Source organism: Crocodylus siamensis, chromosome 8 (genome assembly GCF_052110815.1).
Source record: "Crocodylus siamensis isolate JL-2025a chromosome 8, ASM5211081v1, whole genome shotgun sequence".
In the NCBI taxonomy this organism is placed as follows: Eukaryota; Metazoa; Chordata; order Crocodylia; family Crocodylidae; genus Crocodylus; species Crocodylus siamensis.
The window spans coordinates 56905576-56928487 of record NC_143402.1 but is presented as its reverse complement, the minus strand read 5'-3'; the positions used below and the strand labels follow the sequence as shown (position 1 = coordinate 56928487).

Genomic DNA, 22912 nt, shown 5'->3' with positions numbered 1-22912 from the left:
CCCAGTACACCCCCGAGCCCAGGCCTAACACCCACAGCCCTTCCACCTCCCCCATTGCCCTCCAGCCAGGCAGAGCAAAGACAGTCTCAGGCCCAGACCCAGCTCTTGTCCTTAGTAAGGACAAGACCCCTGGTGTCATTAAAAAACTGGGGGACTGTGGTGTCAACATCTACACAGTCAAATGGGTCGCTAACTGCCTGGAGGGTCACACTCAGAGATTTTGACCTGGAGGGATGTGGGCAGTGGGGTCCCCCAAGGCTTGGTCCTCAGGCCCGCACTGTTCAACATCTTCATCAGTGACTTGGACAAGGGGGTAAATAGCACCCTGTTCAAAATTGCTGATGACACCAAGATGTGGGCACGCTAGTAGGGAGGAATAGGCTACAATTAGACCTAGACAGGTTACAAGGGTGGGCGGATGAGAATAGGATGGGTTTCAACACTGACAAGTGCAAAGTGCTGCACCTGGGGAGGAAGAACCAGCACCATACCTACAGGCTGGGGAATTCCCTTCTCGTCAGTACAGAGGCAGAAAAGGATCTCGGAGTCATCATTGATGCCAAGATGAACATGGGCTGGCAGTGTGACGATGCAGTCAGGAAGGCCAACTGCACTTTATCATGCATCCACAGATGCATCTCAAGCAGGTCCAAGGAGGTGATCCTCCCCCTCTGTGTGGCACTGGTCAGGCTGCAGCTGGAGTACTGCATCCAGTTCTGGGCGCCACACTTCAAGAGGGATGTGGACAACATGGAGAGGGTCCAGAGGAGGCCACTTGCGTGATCAGGGGGCAGCAGGGCAGGCCCTACAAGGACAGGCTACAGGACCTTAACCTGTTCAGCCTCCACAAGAGAAGGCTGAGGGGGGATCTAGTGGCCTGTTACAAACTAGCCAGGGGGGACCAGCAGGCACTGGGGGAGTCCCTGTTCCCCCAAGCACTGCCAGGGGTGACTAGAAATAATGGTCACAAGCTGGCAGAGGGTAGATTCAGGCTAGACATCAGGAGGTGCTACTTCACTGTCAGGGCGGCTAGGATCTGGAACAAACTTCCAAGAGAAGTGGTGCAGGCTCCTACCCTGGGGGTCCTTTAAGACAAGGCTAGGCAATCACCTTGCTGGGGGTGTTTGACCCCAGTACTCTTTCCTGCCATGGCAGGGGGTCAGACTTGATGATCTGCTCAGGTCCCTTCCGACCCTACTAACTATGCAACTATGAATCCACCTACATCACCCACACCTTTCAAGGTCACCTTGCTGCCAGCACCTGTGAGAGTCAGCTCTCCACCACCAAGACTTCCCCTTCTCAGCCAATCCCAGCCCAGGCTATCCCTTCCCAGGTGCCTTGTGACATCAGAAAGCCCCTATGGGCCAGCAGCAGGGCTGGGACAAACATGGCCAGAGCTAGTTTTCCACGGACCTGAAGGAGACTCAAGCCAAGCCGGTGCCTTGGGGACCCCAGCAACAGCTACGTGGCAGAGGGGGACCCTTCTGTGGCTCTGTGATGGGGTTGTGCCAGAGTCAGCTCCCCAAGACTGCCACACCTCTAAAACCTGAGCTGCGGGGTAACCTGGTGGGGGAGGGGGCACCTGGACACAAGAGTTCTTTGCCTTGACTCTGGGAGGAGCAGGATGGAGCAATAGGAAGCAGGGGAATCTGGGCATTTGACACCCGGGATGGGCGGTGCAAGACAGGACACCTGGGTTCCGTCTCCAGCCCGGGGGGAGGGAGCAGAGGGTCTCATAGGTTAGAGTCAGGCTGGAGCCATGAGCCGGGCTGCCTGGGTTCCATCCCAGGTTTGGGAGAGAAGGGGTCCTAGATAAAAGGGGCAGGGGTTGATTAGGCACAGATCTACCCATCACCTGCCACCTTCAGCAATGATGCCCAGAGCAGAGATGGGCTTTGGGCCCATAGCTGTATCCCAGGAGCATGCTGGTGGCTGAGCTCAGAGGGATTGCTCTCAGCAGATGGCTGGGAGCTGGGGGGGGTGGGAGCTGGGGAACAGCCTGTCCTGGTCCTACACTCCCAGCACTGGGGCAGCCAGCAGGTTCAAATCTGGACCCTGTGACCTCCCTCCCTGTCTCGCCCTGCTCCCAGAGAAGCTGAAAGCACCCATCATTGTCTTCATGGTGGGGGGGCCAGGCTCTGGCAAGGCAACACAGTGCCAGCGCCTGGCTGCCAAGTATGGCTTCCACCACCTCAGCATGGGCCGTGTGCTGTGGGATGAGGCCTGCAAGCTTACCACCCAGGGCCAGCAGATTCGGGACATCATGCTGAAGGGAGCTCTGGTGCCCTCTGTGAGTGTTCAAGCCCCCCTTGTCCCTGGCCTGTTCCCCAGTCCCTGAGCAGGCCTCAGACACCTGGCTCCCCTCTACACCTGCCTAGCAGCTGCTGGGTAGAAAGAGTTTGCCAGGACTCAGCACACACCCTTTGGGTGAGTAGGGGAAAGCACAACACCCTCTATGCTTCCACAGAGGCATTCTAGTCCAGGGTAGGATAGGGATGAAGCCCCACTTCAAAGTGAGGGGTGTCTCTAAACCTCCCCCCAGGGATTTGTTATCGACCTGCTGAATGACAACATGCTGAGGAACGAGGGAGCCAAAGGATTCCTGATTGATGGCTTCCCCCGGGAGATCAACCAAGCCAAGGACTTTGAGTTTATTGTGAGTGTGATACTGCCCAGGGCAGGGCTGGGGAGGAGACTGAGATCCTTCCCCCCGGCCTTGCCTTATGATGCTCCACCAACCGAAGCCAAGGACCCCGGCTCCCTCTCTGACTGGGCCCTGGCTGCGCTGCAGGCCCGACGCCCCCCCAACATGGTGATTGCCTTTGACTGCTCCACCGAGACCATGATCCAGCGCCTGCTGCTGCGGGGGCAGACAGGGCACCGAGCTGATGACCAGGAAGCCATCATCCGCCAACGCCTGGAGACATACTACTCCCTATGTGAGCCTGTGGTGGCCTATTACCACCAGAACAACCTGCTGCGCAATGTAGGTGCAGCTGGAGGAGTCATGAAGACCCCTGCCTGCCTTTCCCCCACCACCCTCCAATTCCTGGCAGAGGCCCCCAGGCTTCACAGGTCCTAACCTTGTTCCATCTGAGCCTGGGGGGTAAGGAAGTTTGGGGCTGAAGGGGCAGGTAGGGAGGGAGCTGACAGCTAGGCTGGGCTTGAAATTAACAGCAGCCCCTTGTGCTGTTTCTCTACCACTGGCTGCCCCAAGCAGTGGCCTGCCAAGCATTCAGACTCCTCCCTCGTCCATGGCTTGCAACCCTGAGCCCAAAGCTCCCCCCATGCCCAGCTAAGGAGTGGAGACCTAGGGCCAAGTCTCTACAGCCCAGGACAGTTGGCAGAGCCTCTCTCAGGGTACTGGCTCCTTCTGGGCCCACAGATCATGGGTGAGGAGTCAGAAGACGCTATCTTTGCCAAGTGCTGCTCTGTCATCGACAGCCTCCTGTAGCAGAGGCCCCAGCCACCACAGCTGTGCCAGCCCCCACCTCCAATAAAGATGCTGTTACCAGCCCACAGACAGTCTTAACTTCAGGGGCCTACACCAGGAAGTGGGCAGCTGCCCACTGCTGGGCTAGAAGGGGCACCAGAGCACTGCATGCTGCAGATCTCCCCTGCCCTGCCTTTCCCAGGCACCTACCTGCACACTTTGGCAGAAGACAGCCCCTGGGAGGGCTCTTGCATCCAGCCCAAGAATGAGGCTCCATGGCTAAGGGGAGCAGATGGAAGCAGAATCAGAATAGCTGATTTATCCCTTCCTTACGCCCAGTCACAGGCTCAGCCTAGCTCCAGGGGACAGACCTCAGGAGGGGAGGGTGGGGGCCCTGATAAATAGTGCTCCTCACTACCCACCCAAGACACCCCTGACCACCCCCCACCAAAAGCATTAGGGGACAGCTCCACCTAAGGGATGGGGTCTCTTGGTCTTATGCCCCCTTCCCTGAGCTCTGTGGCAGGAGTCTAACAGCCAGACACCAGCTCTCAGCTACAACAGGCAGAGGAGGATGGGGGTACTGGCCTGTGGTGCGCACAGCTGTCCCCACAAGCCCCTCTGCTTACAGCAAGGGTAGGGGGTAGCAGCAGGGAGGGGACCCCAGGAGCCCACCTGGGATCCACCTAGGTCCCAACTATATAGTGGCAATGCTGCTCTAAACTCTCCCAGGTGGGGCACTGACAAACTGACAGGGCAAGACCAACTCTGTCCACTTCAGTAAGTCCCCCTGAAAGCAGCCCAAAGCCAGGTGCAGGTGTGGAAGTTCTGCCTTCATCCTCTTATTCCCAGCTCCAGCCCTGCTTCCCCCACAGGGCTGCAAGCCTTGATGCCACAAACAGGCAAACCACACAACCAAGAACCCCAGGGCAGCTAGAAATGGAGGATTACAGAGAGCATTTCATATCACAGAATGAGGCGACAGCCTGCCAGGCCTACAGGCAGCTCCGACCTCATGACTCCAGGCTCAGCAAAGTTCCCAGCCTCCAGACGCCTCCAGCTAGGCTGGAAGGACAGATGGACGGCACCCAGCGCCCACAGGAGGTTTTGTTCTCGTTTATTTGTGAAGTTAAAAACAAGCGGTAAAAAGTAAAAACCGAGCGCACAATTGTTCCGGCTGGTCGGCTTCAGTCTCCTCTGGAACAGATGGGGTGGAGGGGAGGGGGGGGGAAAAACCCAAAAGAAAAAAAAAAACCCAAAAAAAAAAAACCAAAACAAAAAAAAAACAAAAACAAAAACAAAACCACACAACAGACCAGTCCTGGGAGCAGGAAGATGGGAAGGGAGCGAGCCAGGAAGGGAGTTGGGGGTGGGGGGCTGAGACACCGACACCGGATCAGGAATGTTCGACTCTAACTAAAGCAGTGCGAGTCTCCGGGGGGGGACAGGGGACACTTTATTTTTTTCCCTCTCTTTTTTTTTTTTTTTTTTTAAACAAAAAAACAAAAACAAAAAGGCAGGAAACGTTAACCCCGCGGGGGCCGGGCCAGGCCAGGGTGGGATAAGGGGGGTGGGCACACCGCCGTTAATTCGCTACAGTCTACAGCGGGCTCAAATGGGGGGGAGGGGCGCAAACGCTCGACTGGTTTAAGTTTTATTTTGTGAAGAGACTGGTGGGGGATGGGGGGGAAAAAAGCTGGTGCAGTCCTGCCCCCACCTCACCCCCCAACCGGTGCCCAGTTCTGGCCAGCTTCCCCTACCCCCCCGCCCCGCCCCCTGCCATCACCACCGTTGCAGTGGCATCTCTTCTGAAAACAAAAGGGGTTTCACAGATGGGGGAGTTCACATTCGATTCACTGGGCCTGGAAAGAGCAAGGAGAGAAAAGAGAGTCAGTCACTCACTGTCCCTGGGAAAGAGGGGCAAAACTGGAGCTAGACACCCTGCTCCCCCCAGCCCCATCTTGAAATAGCCTGACATGGAACAGAGTGGCCAGGCCCCACAGGGAATGAGATCCCAGCTCTAGTGATCCTCCTGGGTGGGGGAAGTTCAAGCTACAGGTAAAGGCCCAGAGCCTCACTGCAGTGGAGTCTATGCCTGAGCCTGGGAGCTGCCAAGAGCACAGAGACAGTTTTCCCCAGCTCCCAGGGACACCTGGGAAAAAAAAAAAAATCAAGCCAGGGTCCACCAAGCTCTGTCACCCCCTCCCCACGTAGGAGACCTGGAGCCCCTGTGTTCACCTGCTGTCCCTGCTGTGTGGGCGGTGGGGCTGGGCCCGCGGCCCCTGGCGTCTGTCCGTAGTAGGCTGCTTGCTGTCTGTAGTACTCTGCCCAAGCCGCGCTGTAGTCCGGCTGGGGGCCAGGCGGGGCTCCAGGACCTCCTCCAGTAGCCACTTGAGCTGCTGTGAGGGAAGAAGGGGGAGAGAACAGGGGAGAGTGATTCACTGCAGGCATCTGGGGAAGGTCATGGAGGGTGGGTGGCTGAGAAGCCATGCTTACCTTGCTTCTTGTAATATTCCTCCCAGGCTTTTGTGTAATCCTGTTGTGGGGGTGCCCCCGGCTGCTGGGGCTGTTGGCCTGCAGGCAAAGGCACGTGCGTCAGGGAGCCTGGCACGCACAGAAAGGAGGGTGAGCAGTAGTAGGACAACTGGGTCTACATGTCCCCACCCCCCCATACCCACCCCCAGCACCACCTCCAACATAACCCTAAGAACTGCTAGCATCCCCTCACACAAGGCGCAACAGCCACCGAGCTTGCTAAAAAGCTATTAGCTAGTGAAAGCTGAGCAAAAGCAGCTGCACTGGTTGTTCAAGTAGAATCACCGTCAGGTACAGTTTGAGCGGGGGGGCAGGGAAGTGTTCAAAAAAGGGAAAAAAAGTTGAATAAAAAAAAAGTATCTGGGTCCATTTTAGCAGACAGTGCTTCAAAAAGAAAGAAAGATTACCCAACAGTAAAAACTCCATTATACAAAATAGCCTATGAACAGCCAGTAGCAGGAGATGTAGTCATGGTAAAAAATAATAAATATGCAAATAATGAAAGGCAAACATTTGGGGAGAAAAGGCTACTGGACTACTAAAACTACCCTGGATTGTCTGCTCACCAGAATAGGAAGCAAGACTAGCTTGCAAGGTAACTAGTGCAGTTCTAGGTATAACAGTGTGTTGTCTGCTGAATAAATCTATGTAAGCAAAGTAACCATCCCCCATCTCTTAACTCAAGCACTCTCCCTCTCTGTCCACCAGTTCCCCCATCCAAGGTTGTGGGGCAACACCATAGGGGCATCACTGGACAGGGAGCAAGGATCAAAACCAGCACCAAGGAACACTGAAGACCCTTAAATGCCCCTTCACCCCTCCAAACCAGAGCTGGGGACCTACCTATTTTTTTGTAATACTCCTCCCAGGCTTTAGTGTAGTCCGACTGGCCAGTTGGGGGTGGCTGTGGGGGTTCTCCCTGCACAGGTGGGGCTGCAGGCGCGGGTGGCTGCCCGGGCACAGGGCCTGGGGGCTGCTGGTAATAGTGCGAGTAGTAGGCTGCCCAGGCTGCGTTGGGATCCGCTGCAGCTGCTGCTGCTTTGCCTGGAAAGAAGCAGAGCATGAAGCCCCTGGGATCCACAGCTGATGTCCCACTCTGCCCTACCACATTGGTGATACTCACTTGGGTCGTGAGGTGCAGGTGGCTGCCACTGCGGGTAGGTGTTCCCCCAGCCCTGGGGCGGGTACTGGTGAGGAGGAGGACCACCAGGGCTGTAGGGCAAGAGAGAGGGCAGAGAGTTACCAGCCTGGCATGGGCCAGGACTGGTGGAGGTGAGGGAAGGAGTCCCCAGCCTCAAGGCACCACAGATCCCAACCGCGACACAAATGCCCCATTTCTCTTAAGAAGCACCTGGGCACAGATCTGCACCCCTCCCATCCCCCCAATCAGGTGCCCCACAGAGGCAGCTGGCACATCAGAAGACAAGACCTGCCTCTCCTGGGTCACACTAGGTCCATCTTCCCAGTCTGTCTCACACCAGAGGGCAGATGCTGGAAGTGAACTGGGTCTGACCATGGTTTTCTCCCCACCCCATTCTTCTCCAACTTGCAGACTCCAGCTTTTAAGGTCCAGGACTTTCCAATTCAGAGGCCATGCCCCTCACTCCTGTGCACAATAGCTACTGATGCCCCTTTCCTCCAAGGATATGTCCAATCTCTTTGTGAATCTGGCTAAACTCAATTTCCACAGCATCAGGCAGCAATGAGTTCTACCTTTTAATGCCACGTTGGGGTTAAAAAAAGAAGAAAAAAAACCCACTAAAAAAGCCTGCCCTGTGTTTGATTTAAACTGACAACTTATTCACACCACTCATGCCACCCCCATCTGACATGGAGCCAAGGCAGGCTATATACTGCCCATGGCTATGAGCACATGCTGTTCTGACATCTTTTGCTACTCTTCCTCCCCATCCACACAAACTCCCCACACATGAACACCCAACACTTACTGAGGAGGGGCTCCTGGAGGGCCCTGATTGAACGGTCCTGGGTTGAAAGGCCCCATGGGGCCGGCAGGTCCTGGTGGCCCCCCAGGCCCTGGTCCTGGTCCAACTGGGCACAAAGGACCCTGGGAAGAAGAGATATCCATAAGTGAGCAGCAGCACTGGACTCAAGTTTAGCCCTGGGCTCCCAGCCCTCAAACCGTCTCTCTAAAAAGCCTGCACCCACCTCAATCTTCTCCTCGATGAGCTGCTTGGCGTGATCAATTTGCTGTGGGGACCCTCGGATGATAAACAGCTTGAAGTTGGGGTCACCATTGGGAGGCAGCTGCCGGGAGATCTCCACAAATGCCCCTGTCTGCTGGTTTATGGCTTTGACATTCTCCCCACCTGGAAGAGACAGAGGAAGGGGGGCAGCGATGGGGTCTGTAGATCTGGGCACTCCCAGGAACTTGCTGCTGAAACAGCCAAGGTCGCTCACCTCTGCCAATGACCAGCCCACATTTGTGCGTTGGGATGGAGAAGGTCATCTCCCCACCTGGGGGGCCCCAGTTGCCTTGCCCTCGTCCTCGTCCTCTGCCCCCAGGGGGCATCCCTGGTCCAGGGGGGCCTGGTGGGCCGCTCTGCAAGATAAGCAGGAGACAGGGCATCAGAAAGGAGTCACCAGGGGAAGATGACAAGGCCCCCTCATCTTTACTGAGTGGTACAGCCCTGGGCACAGGGCAGAGGGGCTGCCAGGTCACACTGGGATCACTGGAGAAACCCCAAACTGGCTAGCTCTAGTTGAAGCCTCCATAGTCCTCCCTGGGATCTCCCTTGCATCCACTTCTCAGACCCTATCTACATGTTACACTTAAGGCAAAACCTGTTAATCACACCTTAAGTGATCACCCAGCAACATGTTCAAATCAATTAATGGCATAATAAAAGGAATAGCTACAAAATTACTCCACAATCTGTAATAACTTTGTAGCTGCTTCTTATGCCATTAACTGAAGGTATGGCCAGGGACCCCTGTGGCTGGGAGCCCCATCAGCTGACCAGAGCTCCCAGTTAAGTTGGGGAGGGGAGGGAGGGACCATGGATACCCTTGAGCTTGGAAGCTGTTATTGACAGGGCCACATAGACCTCCACAGCTGGGAAATTGCAGCAGCTTGTCTCCCAGCTGCAGTCATGTGGTACACTTCTGCATGGTACACCTCAGCTGAGGGGGCTCCCTGTAGTGGGAACTTGCCTCTTGTCAGTGCAAAGGGAGCCTAGGTTTGGGTTCCCTCTGCAAGGGCAGTAAGGTGTGATGGGATCTGATCATACCTCCTGCCATGCACGCATAGCTTCCAGGGGACAGGAAAAGCCAAAAAGGGCTAGGATCAGGCACAAGCCCAGCCTGCCCCCTCCACATCCTATAGGGGATACCAAAGGAAGGGGAAAACCCCTGCAGAAAGTAGAGATAAGATAACCTAGCCTTGCTTCCATCTCCCTGAATCACCTTTCTACTGTGCTACCCAAGGAGGGAAGGTTCACTAAGCTCCCCACCACACCCCTTCTGAGGAGACAGCCTCCCCACAGCCACATACCCGGAGACTCTGGAGAAGGTCATTGATGATCCGGGCAGCATGCTCACACCGGTCCGGAGGACCCATGATATGGGCAATCTTCTCAGGGCCAGTCCCGTCATCTGCAAGGAAAAGGAGAGCACTGTGGAAAGGAGCTGGAGACCCTCACACCAGGGCCAGTCCCTGGCCCCACTAGCATCCCACCCCCTGGCAGGAAGGAGAACCATCCCTGAACCCCCACCCCTCCTTACCCTGATCCTAATGCAGTACTCTGACACTGTCTACACCCACAGGGGAAGCTGGGACAGCAGCAAGGGAAGGACTGAGGCACAGTGAACCATTCCACCCCAACTGCCCACAGAAACAGCCTTGTGCCTTTGCCTCCTAGTGTGGGATAAGCAACCTCCCCCCCGCTCCATCCCCTAATGCAGGGGGATCCACCTGCTAAGCAGGCACTGCAAGCTGTACCCTAGGACAGGGGCAGGAAGGGGAAGCTACAGGGTGGGGAAGTGGGGCAGAGCAGCAGCCAGGCCTCAGTCTGTTGGACACAGTCCTGCCTCAGTGCACTGAACCCTGCTCACTCCTCAATGGAGGAAAGGATTCCTTTCCTCATCTCCACAGACAGGCCATGGGACAGCTGATAGGTCTTGCCTACAGCCTCTCCTCTTCTCCCCCCAAAAAGAAGAGTTTGCCTTGGTGGGGTCTTTTTTTAGCAAAATCCTGTACAGACAGTCCAGCCATGAGGAATGCCTTGAAAGGAGCTTAAAGCACCAAGGGTGGCATCACCTTTTGGTCAGAGGGACCAGGCATGGAAGAAAAGCCCTAACAGGCCCAAAAGCCCTGCCAACAGGGGTAGGAGTAGCAGGCATCTCTTCCAGGGGAGGGAGGGGATATTCAGGCTCCCAACCTTGCTTAAATTGTATCCGAACTCCAGCATCATTCTGTATTTTCTTGATCATCTCCCCACTGCGGCCTATAACCACACCCACGGAGTGTCTGGGCACCGGGACCTGGAGGCAAAAGGGAGATGAATTGCATTTCAGCCAACACCAGCCTTGAATTTCAAGCTAGTGCTGCCCTCTGCTGGCCGACCTGACAACAGTATCCCAGACAGTACTTATCCTCCTTGTCCTATCCTCCGGAGGGACTTCATGTGGGCAGAGACTAACTAGGCCAGGCATGTTCTGTTTAGAAGAGACACTTGAGGGGGGATGAGAAGGGTTTACAAAATCTAAATGGTAAACAGGAAGTAAATAGGGATTTATTATTTATTAGCTCTCACCAGACAAAAATGAGGGGTCACTATATTAAACTAGTAGGATGTTACGTTTAACGCAAGGCAGTCTTTCCAAACAGTGGGTGCATCTACATGTGAAATTAAGGTGACAAACTCTGGCATGGTCTGCACCAGAGTTAACCGCTCTCAGACACAGCGTGCACCCATGCACCCAGGACAGCAGCAGGCTTGTGGGGGGATCAGTCCCAGGCTCTGGGTGGCAGCAGAGGGGCTGGCAGGGGCATGAGTGCACCAGAAGTACGGAGCTGTGTAGCTAGGTGGCAAGCAGCCCCAGCATTTTAGCATCCTCATGCCCTAACCAGCCCATCACTGTCTACATGTGTTTTGTTTCACTGAGTTATTCCAACAAAAGATAGTACCATCCCTGACAGTAATCCTACAGCAGTTAATTTACTGTGCCCTAAGTGTACATGTAGACAGTGATGCTTTACTATGGAACTAAGTAGCCAACTCCACTGTGTAAAGCATGTGTAGATGCATCCAGTGTGTAAATAAAGGGTGGAACTTGTCGCCACCAGATGTGGTAGAAACTGAGAATTTAGCCAGATTTAAAAAAAAAAAGTCACATTTTTTGGAGAAAAGGGGCTCCAGTAACTATTGAACATAGTAGGGGCACAGCCTTTGAATCAGAATGTCTTAGACCTTAAATGCTGGAGGCTGCAAGGGAGAGGCGAAACGTGGGAAAAACTCTAGTCGGACCCAATTCACTCTCCCTTTCAGCATCCGCTCTCTGCTGCCATGTGACACAGGAAACTGGGTAAGATGGACCCAAGAAACTGCAATCTTGATGACAGGACCAGGAGGAAGAGCTGCCTGGACCAAAGCGGCTCCCCTGCTACTTACATCTATTCCTCCCCCAATCCTGGAACCGTATTCATTTCGGTCACCAAAGCCACCCTGATCACGCTCCCGTAAGATGTCCATCACCATCTCACAGGCTTGCTGTAGGCAAGAGGCAACAGTGTAAGTAGGGAGGCTCACTGCCCTCCAGACCCCACAAAGCTGCCAGACATGGAACGCCCCCCCACCCCCACCCCCCTACTTGGTAAGCTGGGTTTAATCACCAGATACCAGAGCAGAAAGGGGCTGAAGTAGCCACAGAACAACCCCAGCTGCAGAGAAGGGGGCAGGAACACATGGCTCCTTGCAAAACTCCCCCCCTCCCACAACATAGCCTGTCCAGGACTAACCACCACACTGCTTGCTTTACACTGTTCCCATCATCCCACAGGAAGATTAAACCTGCCAGGCTTTGTAATCAAGGCCCAAGACAGAAGAATTAGGAAGGCCCAGCTCAGAATAGGAAGCCAGATCCTGGGGGAAGGGGCCCTTCCTGCCTGACAAGCAATGAGCCCTCCCCCAAGGGCACGTGGGACCACAGTGCAGCATCTGAAGAGACTGTGCACTCCCCACCCCCAGCCCTGGGAACTGGACCCCTACCTGCACTTTGTAAGGATCCCCAATTATCCGCAGGGGTTTGTCCACATTGGTGTTCTGGGAACCGTCTTGAATCAGAATCATTTTTACTCCAGCTCTTTCCTGTGTCAGGGGATGAGACAGGAAGAGGTCAGAGATGTGGCTGCCATGTCTTTCAGACCCGTCCCTTCAGCTAGTCCAAAGGATCTCTAGGGCATTCTCCTGGGCAAGGGCAAGGAGCTTGGACCAAGGATGCCGTTTCCCAACAGTCCATTGAGATGCTCAAGAACTCAACTCTTGCCTGTTAAACCAGTCCCCAGGATAGATCCCAAGATCCTACTCAGGCTCTGGCCCCTTACAAGTGGTGAATATCTGTGGAGCCAGTCATGGTTCTAGGGATGAAGGACTGTTTGAATCTGAGCCAATTTAGGGCCACAGCTAACACCAGTTCATTTCAGTCCAGCCACCTCCTATCCTGCCCCAGGCGGAGGCATCCAGGCAGGCTCACAGCTCCCCAAGCCTAGCCAGGACTTGGGAGCCTAGAACTGGATCACATGAGTGCAAAAGTGAGCAAGGAAAAGCCAGGCAACGGGAAACCCAGTGCAGCCCATTACAGGGGAGAAAAGGTCTACTGGAATACAGCAACATTAAATCTCCAGCACAGACAAGGTTGGAGCTGAATCCACAGAGTCCTTGGGGAAAGCTATGGGCACACCATACTTGTACCCATTGAGAAAAGGGCATATCCAGGCCCAGGCTGCCACAAGGGTTAGTGGGAGTGACACTGGATTTGGGAAGGAATCACAAGCCATGTGTGATCCAAGTGAAGAGGCATGAGTGAGAATGGGCTGACTGGATGCAGAACAGCACGGAGAGGGGGATGGCAGCACGTCTGATCACCTGCACCTCCCCATTCCCCAAGCCCCCAAGGCCCCAGCCATTACCTGCAACTGCTTAATGGTCTCCCCACCCTTGCCAATAACCAGCCCTGCCTTCCCAGCCGGGATCATAATCTCCTGCACTGTGCCATTCTGCCCATTGGCGTTGTCGTGGAACTGGCCCGGAGGCCCACCACGGCCCCGTGACACGATGTCATCCAGCATCATCTTCGCCTTCCTGCGGGGGGAAGAGAATGCAGCACCATGGGGAAGGGAAGGGGCCACCTGCCAGCCTATAGGATTCTTTGGCCTCCTGTACCACAAGGCTTTGAGGGCACTCCCAACAGGCCCTGGGAATAGGCTTGGCTGCCTTCTGCAACTCTAAGCCCATGTTTATAAAATCCCACTGGATGCTGCTATTCCTTTGGCCAGAGCTTGGCATGGTATTACACACCCATGCTGGGTGCTTGAGCTTTCTATTCTAGGGTCAAACTTAGGCTATGTGACAACCCGGCCGCAGCTTGGGGCAAGAAACCAAAGGATGCACCATAAGCAGCAAAGGTCTCTGCCTGGGCTTGCCACCCTCCCTGCTCGGAGAATTCATGGCTTGAACAGGGGACGAGATAAACAGAACTAATGCTTCTCAGCATCTCTCTTCCCATCCCAACTCCACAGGTCCCTCAAGATGGGGATGGGTGCCCAAAGGAGATACAGCCATGGCAGACTTGCAGGACAACAGGAGAAACCCGAAGGCAACAGTTTACTAGCAAGGGAGGGAGAAAAAAAGTGTAGGTAAAGAAAGTTTGGATGATGGAGCTTAGCTGCCAGCCAGCACAAGCCCCCAGGAGACTCCTGGAATGGTACTTACTGAACAGCTTCTGGAGACCCGGTCAGGGACACACTCCGCTCCGGCAGACCACCGCTGTCTGCAGGGAAGAGCACGGTAAAAGAAGCCTGTCACCGCAGCTCCCATCTTGCTACATGTGTCAGGGTGTTTTTAAGCCTTCCTCAGAGACACTGGGTATTGGTTGCAGCTCACGCTGGGGATGGTAAATGGGCTGTGCCAATGCTCCTGCTGGGGCTCAACCCCAGATGGTCAGGGCTAGAGGGTCTTGCCTCTTCAGTCAAAGTCAAACTGACACCAGATTTGGGATCAGGAAGAAAATTTTACCCTCTGGTCAGACTGGTATGACAGGAGGCCATGGGGGGTGGAGGAGAAAGACGGTTCTTCCTTTATAGCAGGGGCATGACCTCTGCCTTGGATCTCTTGAGCATATATCAACAATGTTTTACAGCAGCAAGATGTTGGCTGCCACAGTACCCTGCTTTCCATGGCAGGTCTGGGTGTGATGTCTGGTGTTGCATCAGGGTTAACAATAATATTATGAAGAGTTTAGATGATGGATTTGTATGGGATAGTTTGGACAGGGCTGATCCTGCCTCAGGCAGGAAGCTGGACTCAGTGCAACCTCTGGAGGCCCCTTGCAGCACCACTTCTCCAGGATTCTGTGAAAGAACTCACCAAGGGCCAGTGAGAACATGGCTACTAGCCCTACGAAACCAAAGGTATTGCTGGGAGCAAGCTGGAGTGTTTTAGAGCTGGGGGCATGCAAATCTGGATTCAGACTAGAACCTTTAGGACCTGCAGCATATCAGGCAGCCAGCAACTCCCCTGACTGGAGACCCTCCACTATCCAAAAAAAGTTAATTACAGTGTTATTAAAAACAAATGCCTCAAACCACAGGGCTGGGGAGGGTCTGAACGTACAAGGATGAGTCTGGCAAAGAGCAAGTCAATAGGTATTTATTATTTACCACCTCTCACCTTACAAGAACTAGGAGTCACAACATGAAACTACCAGGGAGTAAGTTTAAAACTAACAGAAGGCAGTTCTTTTTCACTCAGTGCGTCATTAAAGGGCGGAACTTGTTGCCACCAAGTGTGGTGGAAGCCGAGAATTTAGCTGGATTCACAGAATGGACTGGACATGTTCTTGGAGAAAAGGGACATCCGTAGCTATTAAGCATGGGAGTGAGGGGCACGGCCTCTGAATCAGGATGTCCTAGACCTTAAACGGTGGAGGTTGCAAGGGAGAACAATAGTGGACAAAAACCCAGTTCACTCTCCCTGTCAGCATCTACTCTCTGCCACCACATGACAGGAGACTGGGCAAAATAGACCTAGGATGCAACCCATGAAATGTCAGGTCTTATGGCTCCATGGAATCAGTGTCCTGCTTCCTCCCATCCCCTGGCCCCAGCAGGTTCTGCCCCGTACCTGGCGAGATCTGTACTTTGCAGCCAGAGTCCTGCTGGATTTTGTTGATTTGTTCTCCTCCTCTGCCAATGACTGGAAAAAGAAAAGCAAGACACAAGCAGCACAGCTGACAATGCTGGCTTACAGCAGGGAGAGGAAACAGTGGCAGCAGGCAGGTCTCGAAGCAAACCACTCCACGTGGCTTGATCTGCAGCTATACTTCCAACAAACCAACCTAATACCCACAGCCATAGGGAAGTCAGAAACTAGAGGCAACTGGGGTTCAGGGGAACATACTGGGGGGCAGCATGGCAGGCTCTAGGGTAATGATTTTCAGCTGAGTATCACAGCACCCCAGGGAAGCCACAGGACTTCTTCAGGGGTACCATGATGACAGTACCATGGTGGCAGTGGCCAGATAAAACTAACCTGTGTACATAACTGTGGCACGTGGGGGGGGGGCCTTCCCCTGCATTAGGGTTCTCCAATAGCCCTAAAGCACACGCAAGAGCTGGCTCCAGCTACAGTGCTCCCCAGCCTGCCCCCCAACTCCTCCCCAAGGAACCAGAGGCATACTGGAAAAATCCACCTGCCCCATGCACCCATGTTTCTGGGGGATATTGGGCAGAAACAGACCTGCAGAGAAGCCTAATGAGGCAGGGAAGTGCTTGTGTACTGGAACCCACGCCGTCTCACTGTCAGCAGGTGTGCAAGGCAGTTTTAACTGGCTGCAGGAACACCCAGTTGACAAGCACATAGGCCAGCTAAGCACAGCAGAGGGATGCCACCACATTCAGTAGCGGAGGGGTGCCCAGATGCTGAAAAGGCTGGAACTAGCTTTCAGGGCTCATACAGTACCACTCAAAGTGTTTTGAGGAGAGCCTTGTTCTCCTCATACGGGCAGGAATGCAGAGACAAACAATAGAACAGGAAACCTGGCTCAGAGCATCAGTTGGGTTCTAAATACAGTGACCCTCTGATCCTTGAGTTTGTGGTGTGACAGAGATGAAGCAGGGGTGCGCAGGGAGCTAACACTTGCTTCCCCCATGGAAATTTTAAAGGAAAGAATTCAGTTGAGTATGGATCCCCACAGGACCTCAAAAGGAACCAGCCCTCTGGGTGAGTGTGGTGGCCCCAAACCCAGATGTATCCCTGAGCTGCAAAGAGCCTTCAAAGGCCAACCAATGGGAGCTGTGTTTTGTATAAATCAAGCTTCCCTGGGCTCCCATCTTGTGAGCAGCAAGGTCCAAAACCCTCCTTAGCACTCCTCTGCTGGCCACCAAGTCACACCCTTGCTCCTTTTGCAGGGGAAGGGTTCATCTGGTGTTCCCTTCAGCCTTTGCTGGTGGGCAGGAGTGGAGTGCGGAGGGGCTGCTTGCTTGAACAATGTCAAAGTCAGTCCTGGGAGGGGGATGTGGATTCCTCCAGAGCTCACCTGGCCAGACCCAGAGAGGCTAATGGGGAAGGCCTTATCCAAGTCCCAGGGGAAGCACCAAGAATCCCAGTGACAGTACATTCCCTGCTGCCAAATGCAGGGAGCCAGGGCCTAAGCATCCCAGAGCTCCCTCACCTCACAAAAAACCCCACAGGTAAGTTCTGGCCAGAGCATCAAGATAAGGATTCAAAAGAAAGGGCTTCCAAGCAAGGTCTGGAAGGGGCTTCCAAGGGAGGTGGTACTCTCCCCTACCTTGGGGGTCTTCAAGAGGAGACTGGACAAGCACCTAGCTGGGGTCATCTGACCCCAGTGCTCTTCCCTGCTCAATGACCTACTGAGGTCCCTTCCGACCCCAACATCTATGACATTGGAGCATCTGTAACAACACAGCAGAGAACCAAGGGTTTCTAGGCAAGTTTGAGGCCCAGCTTGCAGAAGCCAGGTTGGTATCAGCAAGGGCAGGCAGCAGTTGAAAAATTTCTGCAAAACACGACCATGGGATGCTTCCTCCCCACCCATTACTCACTGAGTCCCACCATGCCATCAGGCACTCTGTACTCTTCAGTAACAGTCGACCTGCAACAGGAAAGGGACAACAGGTTAAAGTGAGGAGCCAGAGGGTAACAGAAAAGACCAAGAATGGACCAGCTGAGGTCACAGATCATGCATAATATCTTTCTTTGGCCTGGGAGGAGACATGTTGGAGCCCAAGCCCTAAAAGACAAATTGTGCTAAGATATCAAGGCACCAGAACGGAGGCCAAATTGCAAGGCCTTTCCACTGCCTGCAAGACACACAGATGCCAGAAAAGACTAGGTTCCCTACCAGCATGCCAAAGCCAGATATCAGCTTCCCATATAACCAAAGAGCCAGGCACATTACAGGGCAGCAACATGCTGCCCCATGCACCCACAGCGGGAGGCTGATACTCAAAGTTAAGAAACATCAGGTTCTCAGGGCTTGGCAAGATCTCACAGACGTCAGGGCATGGAGGTAAGTTTACCTGGGAGGAGGATGGATCGGTCCCAGCTGTGTGGATAGTGCTGGAAAGAAAACAAGGCAGGATTTTGGTGAGGAATCCACAGAACAGCAGGCAAGCTACTGCCCCACTGCTAGGGGATGGCTAGCTTCTCAGCCAGATTCCACAGAAAGCAAACAAGATCCCAGCCCATCGCAGATCAGGCAGTGAGCACTAAGGCAGCCTATCACAGATCAAGCCTCTGCATTCAGAACCTACAACCTTCCTTCTCCTGTCATGCACAAAACCTAGTTAGCCTCTCAGCTTTGCTAACCCCCTCAGACAGCACTCTACTTCTCCCTTTCCCTTCTTAAGGGAAGTCGTACTTACAGTCAGTCTGGGCAGCCAGCTTCTTGCTCTCCGGCTGGTCTGTTCAAAGCAGAAAGGAATCCATTAGGTGCAGCACAAACTCTCTCTAGTGCTCAAAGACAGCCCTGCCCTCCAGGAAAAAAAAAAAAATCAGCCAAGGACCAATGCTACAGGTATGAGGGGCTAGATCTGGCTATGACCTTTCATCAAAGTGAGCCCATATGGTATGGAAATAACAGGCACTTGAGAAACACAGAAGCAAGTGTTTCTAGCACAGTCCCAGCCACGTACATATCTTTACCCTGTACCTTGGGATACACACAATATTCAAGAAAGCACTACTGTTCCTGCCAGTGCCAGAGGAAAAAATGGGGACTAGGAGTCCTGGGAGCTGGCCTTTATCCCCAAGTCTGCCAGCAGCTCTGTGCCCTTGAGGCAAGCCTTTCCATTTGCCTTACTCAAATACATGACCTGTGTAACAGGGAGACCCGCTTTACACCCAGAAAGGTGCCACTACCCCAGTGCTCACCGCTGGTGGCATATCATGCACCAAATTAACAGGTGACCATACCTCCATCTTCCAGTTGTCTCTTCTGACCCCCAAACCCAAAGTCTGGAGTGTTGTTGTTCACCGTTGTAGCTGTATCTCCCCCGATTTTTGCTGCAATCTGAAAAAGGAAAGTAGTTGGCACTGGACAGTGGTCACTGTTGAAAGGAAAACCCTTCTGGAGATTAGAAGTAGCATGGGCATTTGGCAGGGAACAGAACAGGAACCCATGGCTCTCAGAGGTTGGCCCCTGCTGGGCTAGGGGCTGCAATCTGAGCAACCACATTTCACCTCCATGCAATGCCAGGTAACAACTTATACAGATGATGGAAGAACTTGAATGCCCTTGCCTAGGCCTGGGCACAGAGATGACGTGTTTACAGCACACAAATTGCCAAAACTAATACCACAATGTTTGAGCAAGGTACCAAGCTTTCAAGAAGTCTTTCGAGGCAAAACTTCTCAGCACCACTGTGACTATCTTTTTTTTTTTTTTTTTTTTTTTTTTTTTTTTTTTTTAAGTGCAGAGATACCCCGTTAACCATGGCAAAAGAACTCCTCATCCTGTATTTCTGCTCAATGCCAAAGGAGAAGCAGCACCATTTTCACTCTTCAAACCAAGCTAGCACACCCAATACTTGCTGTAGAAGGCTACATCATTTCAAACAAACTAGCAGCTTCTCTCTCTCTGGCTTTGAAAGCTCGTGTTTGCTGGCCAATTCCTGTCTCTCAGCCCAGCTGTGAGGGGACAAGTCTCCCATAAACATAGGACCCTTGCCTCACACATCAGAGACTTCATCACACTGATTTTGCACTCAAAAGCCCAAGCACATACTAATATCCCATAGCTACCAATATATTTTGTTCAGCCAGGAGCATCTCTGACTCCAAGGCACTGATTTCCCTACTCTTTAAAATTAAATGCAACAAACAGCAGCACAGTAGCATTTATTGCAGCTTTAAATTTAAGAGTCCAGTGCAACAACTGTTACTCTGAACACAGCACAGTGGATGTAAATGTCCAACTTGAGTATATTTGCTAACAATAACTGGTGGCTACAGAGCTGTAATACTTCAATTACTAGCTAAATTGATGTGAACAATTAAGCTTCAACAGGGTAGAATTAAAAGTTCCCACAGCAACCTTAAACCCTGTACTTCCTAGCAAAGTTCACAGCCTTAGTGCTGCACTGATTTTGTTTGAGAGCTATTTTTAAGGTAGCTTCCTTGTTTTGCAACCTGCCTTCAGTTCAGTATTCTGCTCTCTGGTGGGAGCTGGCAAGTGGCTGGAGATGGAGTAGAATGCCGCGATATTCTCAGATGCCACGGTCCACAACACAACCAGCATATGAGTCCTTTTTACAGCCTTCATCAATTGCAAGATGCAGAACTCATCTCCAGTGCTGTCAACCCAAGCCAGTCAAATACAGCAAAGATACGACAGCAAGCAAGGCTTCTTCACCCTGCCTCGGGCAACAGCCAGCACTACTATTAATTATGGTTTTCAACACTTAACAAGCTCCATTCTCTACGCTCCAAGAACTAGAGGCTCTCCCTGCCCCGAAGTGCAGACATTCAAAGCTGACTGCAAAAGATCCTTCTTTGGGCCAGAGAGCAAGGTTTGTGGGGAGAACCGGGAGATGCTCCTGGGGAGATACAGCTCTGTTGATAAAAATGCATCCTTTTACTGTGAGAGCTGGGAACAGCATTTCCTTACTGGCAGGGAAGCATCTCCACCAGGACTTTAGCTGGTACAAAAGCCTCAAATTAATATCAAAGCCCCTGACCTGGCAAAAGTTTCAAGGATCAACCTGTCCTCACGTTAATTTGGGGGATTAATTTCATCAAGAGGCTCAGGCACCCATGAAACAGTAAGGATGTTCTGGGACATCCAAGCCATACTGGATTTCAACTAACCACACAGAAAGGAAGAGCTCTGCATCCCTGCGTTAGCCTCAAAGCCATTTCGGTTTATTAAAAACTAAGCCTGACTATAACTTAAGATTGCACATGCAGAGGTTTGGATTCCGATATCCTGGCTTGTTCAGCAGCACGAGTTGTCTACCTCAGGCAATATTCTCATTCCAATGCATCACAGAATCACAGAAAAGCAGACCTGGAAGGCTGGATCCCCAGAGGTCACCTAGGTCCAACACCCTGTTTTGAGGCAGGATGATCCCCATCCAAACCAGCCCATACAAATCCTTGTCTAGCATAGTCCTAAAACTACATGATCAACTCTGCTGCATGTTCCCTGAAGACACCAACCCCCCCACCCCCCACAGGTCAAGCCAGGGGATGAACATGCAAGCACCTGCTACTGCAAGTATTGTTAAAAATCCCTCAAGAAATCCAAAGACAACCTCCCCTCCCCCCCCCAAGTCACTGATGATCTGACTACAAGGTAAAAAAATCCCCCTTGACCCCCAATGCTGCAACTGTTTTGACCATGAATGGAAGACCCTCTAATTGAGAACCTCCTGGTGTGAGTTTCAATATCAATTTCTAGCCAGGGAAGAGCTAAAAAGTACATGACACATTGAAGAAATAAGCGCTGTTTCCCCAAGCTTTAGGTAATACCAGTTTTATGCCAAAGCCCCCCTGCCTGACACATTAGACCCCCCCAGTGTTTATACCACAGCAAGGTACAGTTAAACAGTCAGAAGATTTTCATAAAACCTAGTCCCATATTATAAGCATTCTCCTTTTCTTCTGTATCCATACCAACTTTCAACATCCCACAAACTAGAGTAACTTCTACCATGGCCCGATGGCTACACTGGCCGATGCCCCTGTGCCAGGCCATTCTCTGAGCATTTTCACATGGACATTTCTTTCTGCCCTTGCAAGAATTCATCTGAACTGGTAGCATTTCCACTGCCACCTCCATTGTCTAAAGAATCCAAGCCACTGTTCATCCAGCAGCTGGAGATGCGCCTTTGCTCCCCAGAAAATCCCAGCCCATTCCCCAGCATGTCAGGTGACTGGCTTTCCCAGATGTCCTCATCCGACCAAATTGTATGCGAGGTCAGTGGGCCCAGGCTCACCACCACCCAGGGAAAGGTACCATGGGGAGAGGGCTTGGGGGCTTCATCACCCCCCTGCTAACCTCATAAGGTCAGAGGGGCACAAGGAAACCTACAAAGTCTAGGGTGCGGAGACACCAAGTCCCCAGCCCCCAGCAAGTGACATGAATGGACCCTGCAGGCCTCCCCAGCACAGGGACTAGGATGCCAACACCAAGTGCAAGCTCACCTGGGACAGAGGGGCCCCAGCTATGCCAGCCTTGCCACAGCCTTGTGCACCAGTCACAGGGGAGCAAGGGACAACACTCAGATGCCCAAGTGTTCCCCCCCACCTCCAACCTTGCACACAGCTGCCTGGGAGAGGAGCAGCCCCACAAACCCCCAGGAGAAGTTAATACTGCCCCTACCCACAATACAAGACATCAGGTGTGGAGTACTGAGAACAAGGGGAGGCTACCTGACAGCACTGCCCCTGAACCCCCACCATGATGCCCCTACCTCCACAGGTGCACCAGGACCCACCACACCACAGCACACTGCTCCCTCCACTCCCTGGCCAGCCCCCGCAACCGCAACCCCCCCCCCCGATGCTCCCACCAGTCCCCCCCCCCCACTGCTCCCCAGCTCAGGACCCCACGGCCTCCCCCCGAGCCCCACTCCCACTCCACGCTCCTCCACCTGCCCTGCCCTAGGGCCCCCCACAGCATAGTGCCTCCCACGCGAGGCCCCAGCCCCGCTGCCTCCCCCTGGCCGCCCCCCGCTCACCTGCCGGGCCCGCTGCACGGCGTCGGCGAAGGCGTCCTTACGGATGCCGCCGGGCGGCCCCCCCGCGCCGGGCCCTCCGGTGCCCCCGCCGCCCGCTCCGCCCGGGGGGGGGCCCCCAGCTCCGGAGGCCCCCGCTCCGGCGCCGGGGGGCCCAGCGGACGGAGGGGGCCCGGCCGGGGGATAGTCCGACATGGCGGCGGCGGCCGGGACAGACGCTGAGGCGGCGGCGGCAGCGGCGAGGGCTCAACGCGGGAACCAGGCCCAGCTCTCCACACACGCCCGCAAAGCACGCTGGGAGCGGGGGGCGGGAACTCCACCGGGAGTCCCGCCCCCCTTCGCCGGCCGCAGCCAATCACTCACAGCGGACTGTGTAAGTGGCAGCGGCATGGAGCCAATCCTGGGGTAGTAAAGCCGGCGGCCTCCCCTGACTGGACTATTAAAGGGAGAGGAGGTGGATGTCGCGGGTGAGTGACAGCCTGATCAACCAATTAGAGAGGGGG

General features: G+C 53.7%; 2 protein-coding genes across 3 annotated transcripts; one reads left to right on the top strand and one right to left on the bottom strand.

Annotated features, from left to right (window-relative positions):
• The first annotated feature begins 1500 nt into the window (after nucleotides 1–1500).
• LOC149858702 (adenylate kinase isoenzyme 1-like) lies at nucleotides 1501–3457 on the top strand. Its single transcript, XM_090060231.1, has 4 exons — nucleotides 1501–1561; nucleotides 2094–2293; nucleotides 2546–2989; nucleotides 3389–3457. Exons 1-4 carry the CDS (start codon nucleotides 1501–1503, stop codon nucleotides 3455–3457), a joined length of 774 nt encoding a protein of 257 aa, XP_089916357.1.
• Nucleotides 3458–4536: 1079 nt separating this feature from the next.
• Nucleotides 4537–22710, bottom strand: KHSRP (KH-type splicing regulatory protein). Of its 2 annotated transcripts, none has more exons than XM_090060055.1 (20): nucleotides 22413–22710; nucleotides 18646–18742; nucleotides 18096–18134; nucleotides 17751–17790; nucleotides 17274–17323; nucleotides 15334–15405; nucleotides 13924–13981; nucleotides 13122–13293; nucleotides 12202–12300; nucleotides 11605–11703; nucleotides 10372–10474; nucleotides 9486–9586; nucleotides 8393–8534; nucleotides 8141–8301; nucleotides 7921–8039; nucleotides 7095–7183; nucleotides 6815–7015; nucleotides 5933–6040; nucleotides 5675–5835; nucleotides 4537–5298 (listed from the first exon to the last, which is right to left on the bottom strand). In XM_090060055.1, exons 1-20 carry the CDS (start codon nucleotides 22602–22604, stop codon nucleotides 5290–5292), a joined length of 2112 nt encoding a protein of 703 aa, XP_089916181.1. In that variant the 5' UTR covers nucleotides 22605–22710; the 3' UTR covers nucleotides 4537–5289. The 2 variants fall into 2 exon arrangements, with proteins under 2 accessions (XP_089916181.1, XP_089916182.1); XM_090060056.1 differs by having other exon boundaries at nucleotides 5933–6010.
• Between the last annotated feature and the right edge of the window lie 202 nt (nucleotides 22711–22912).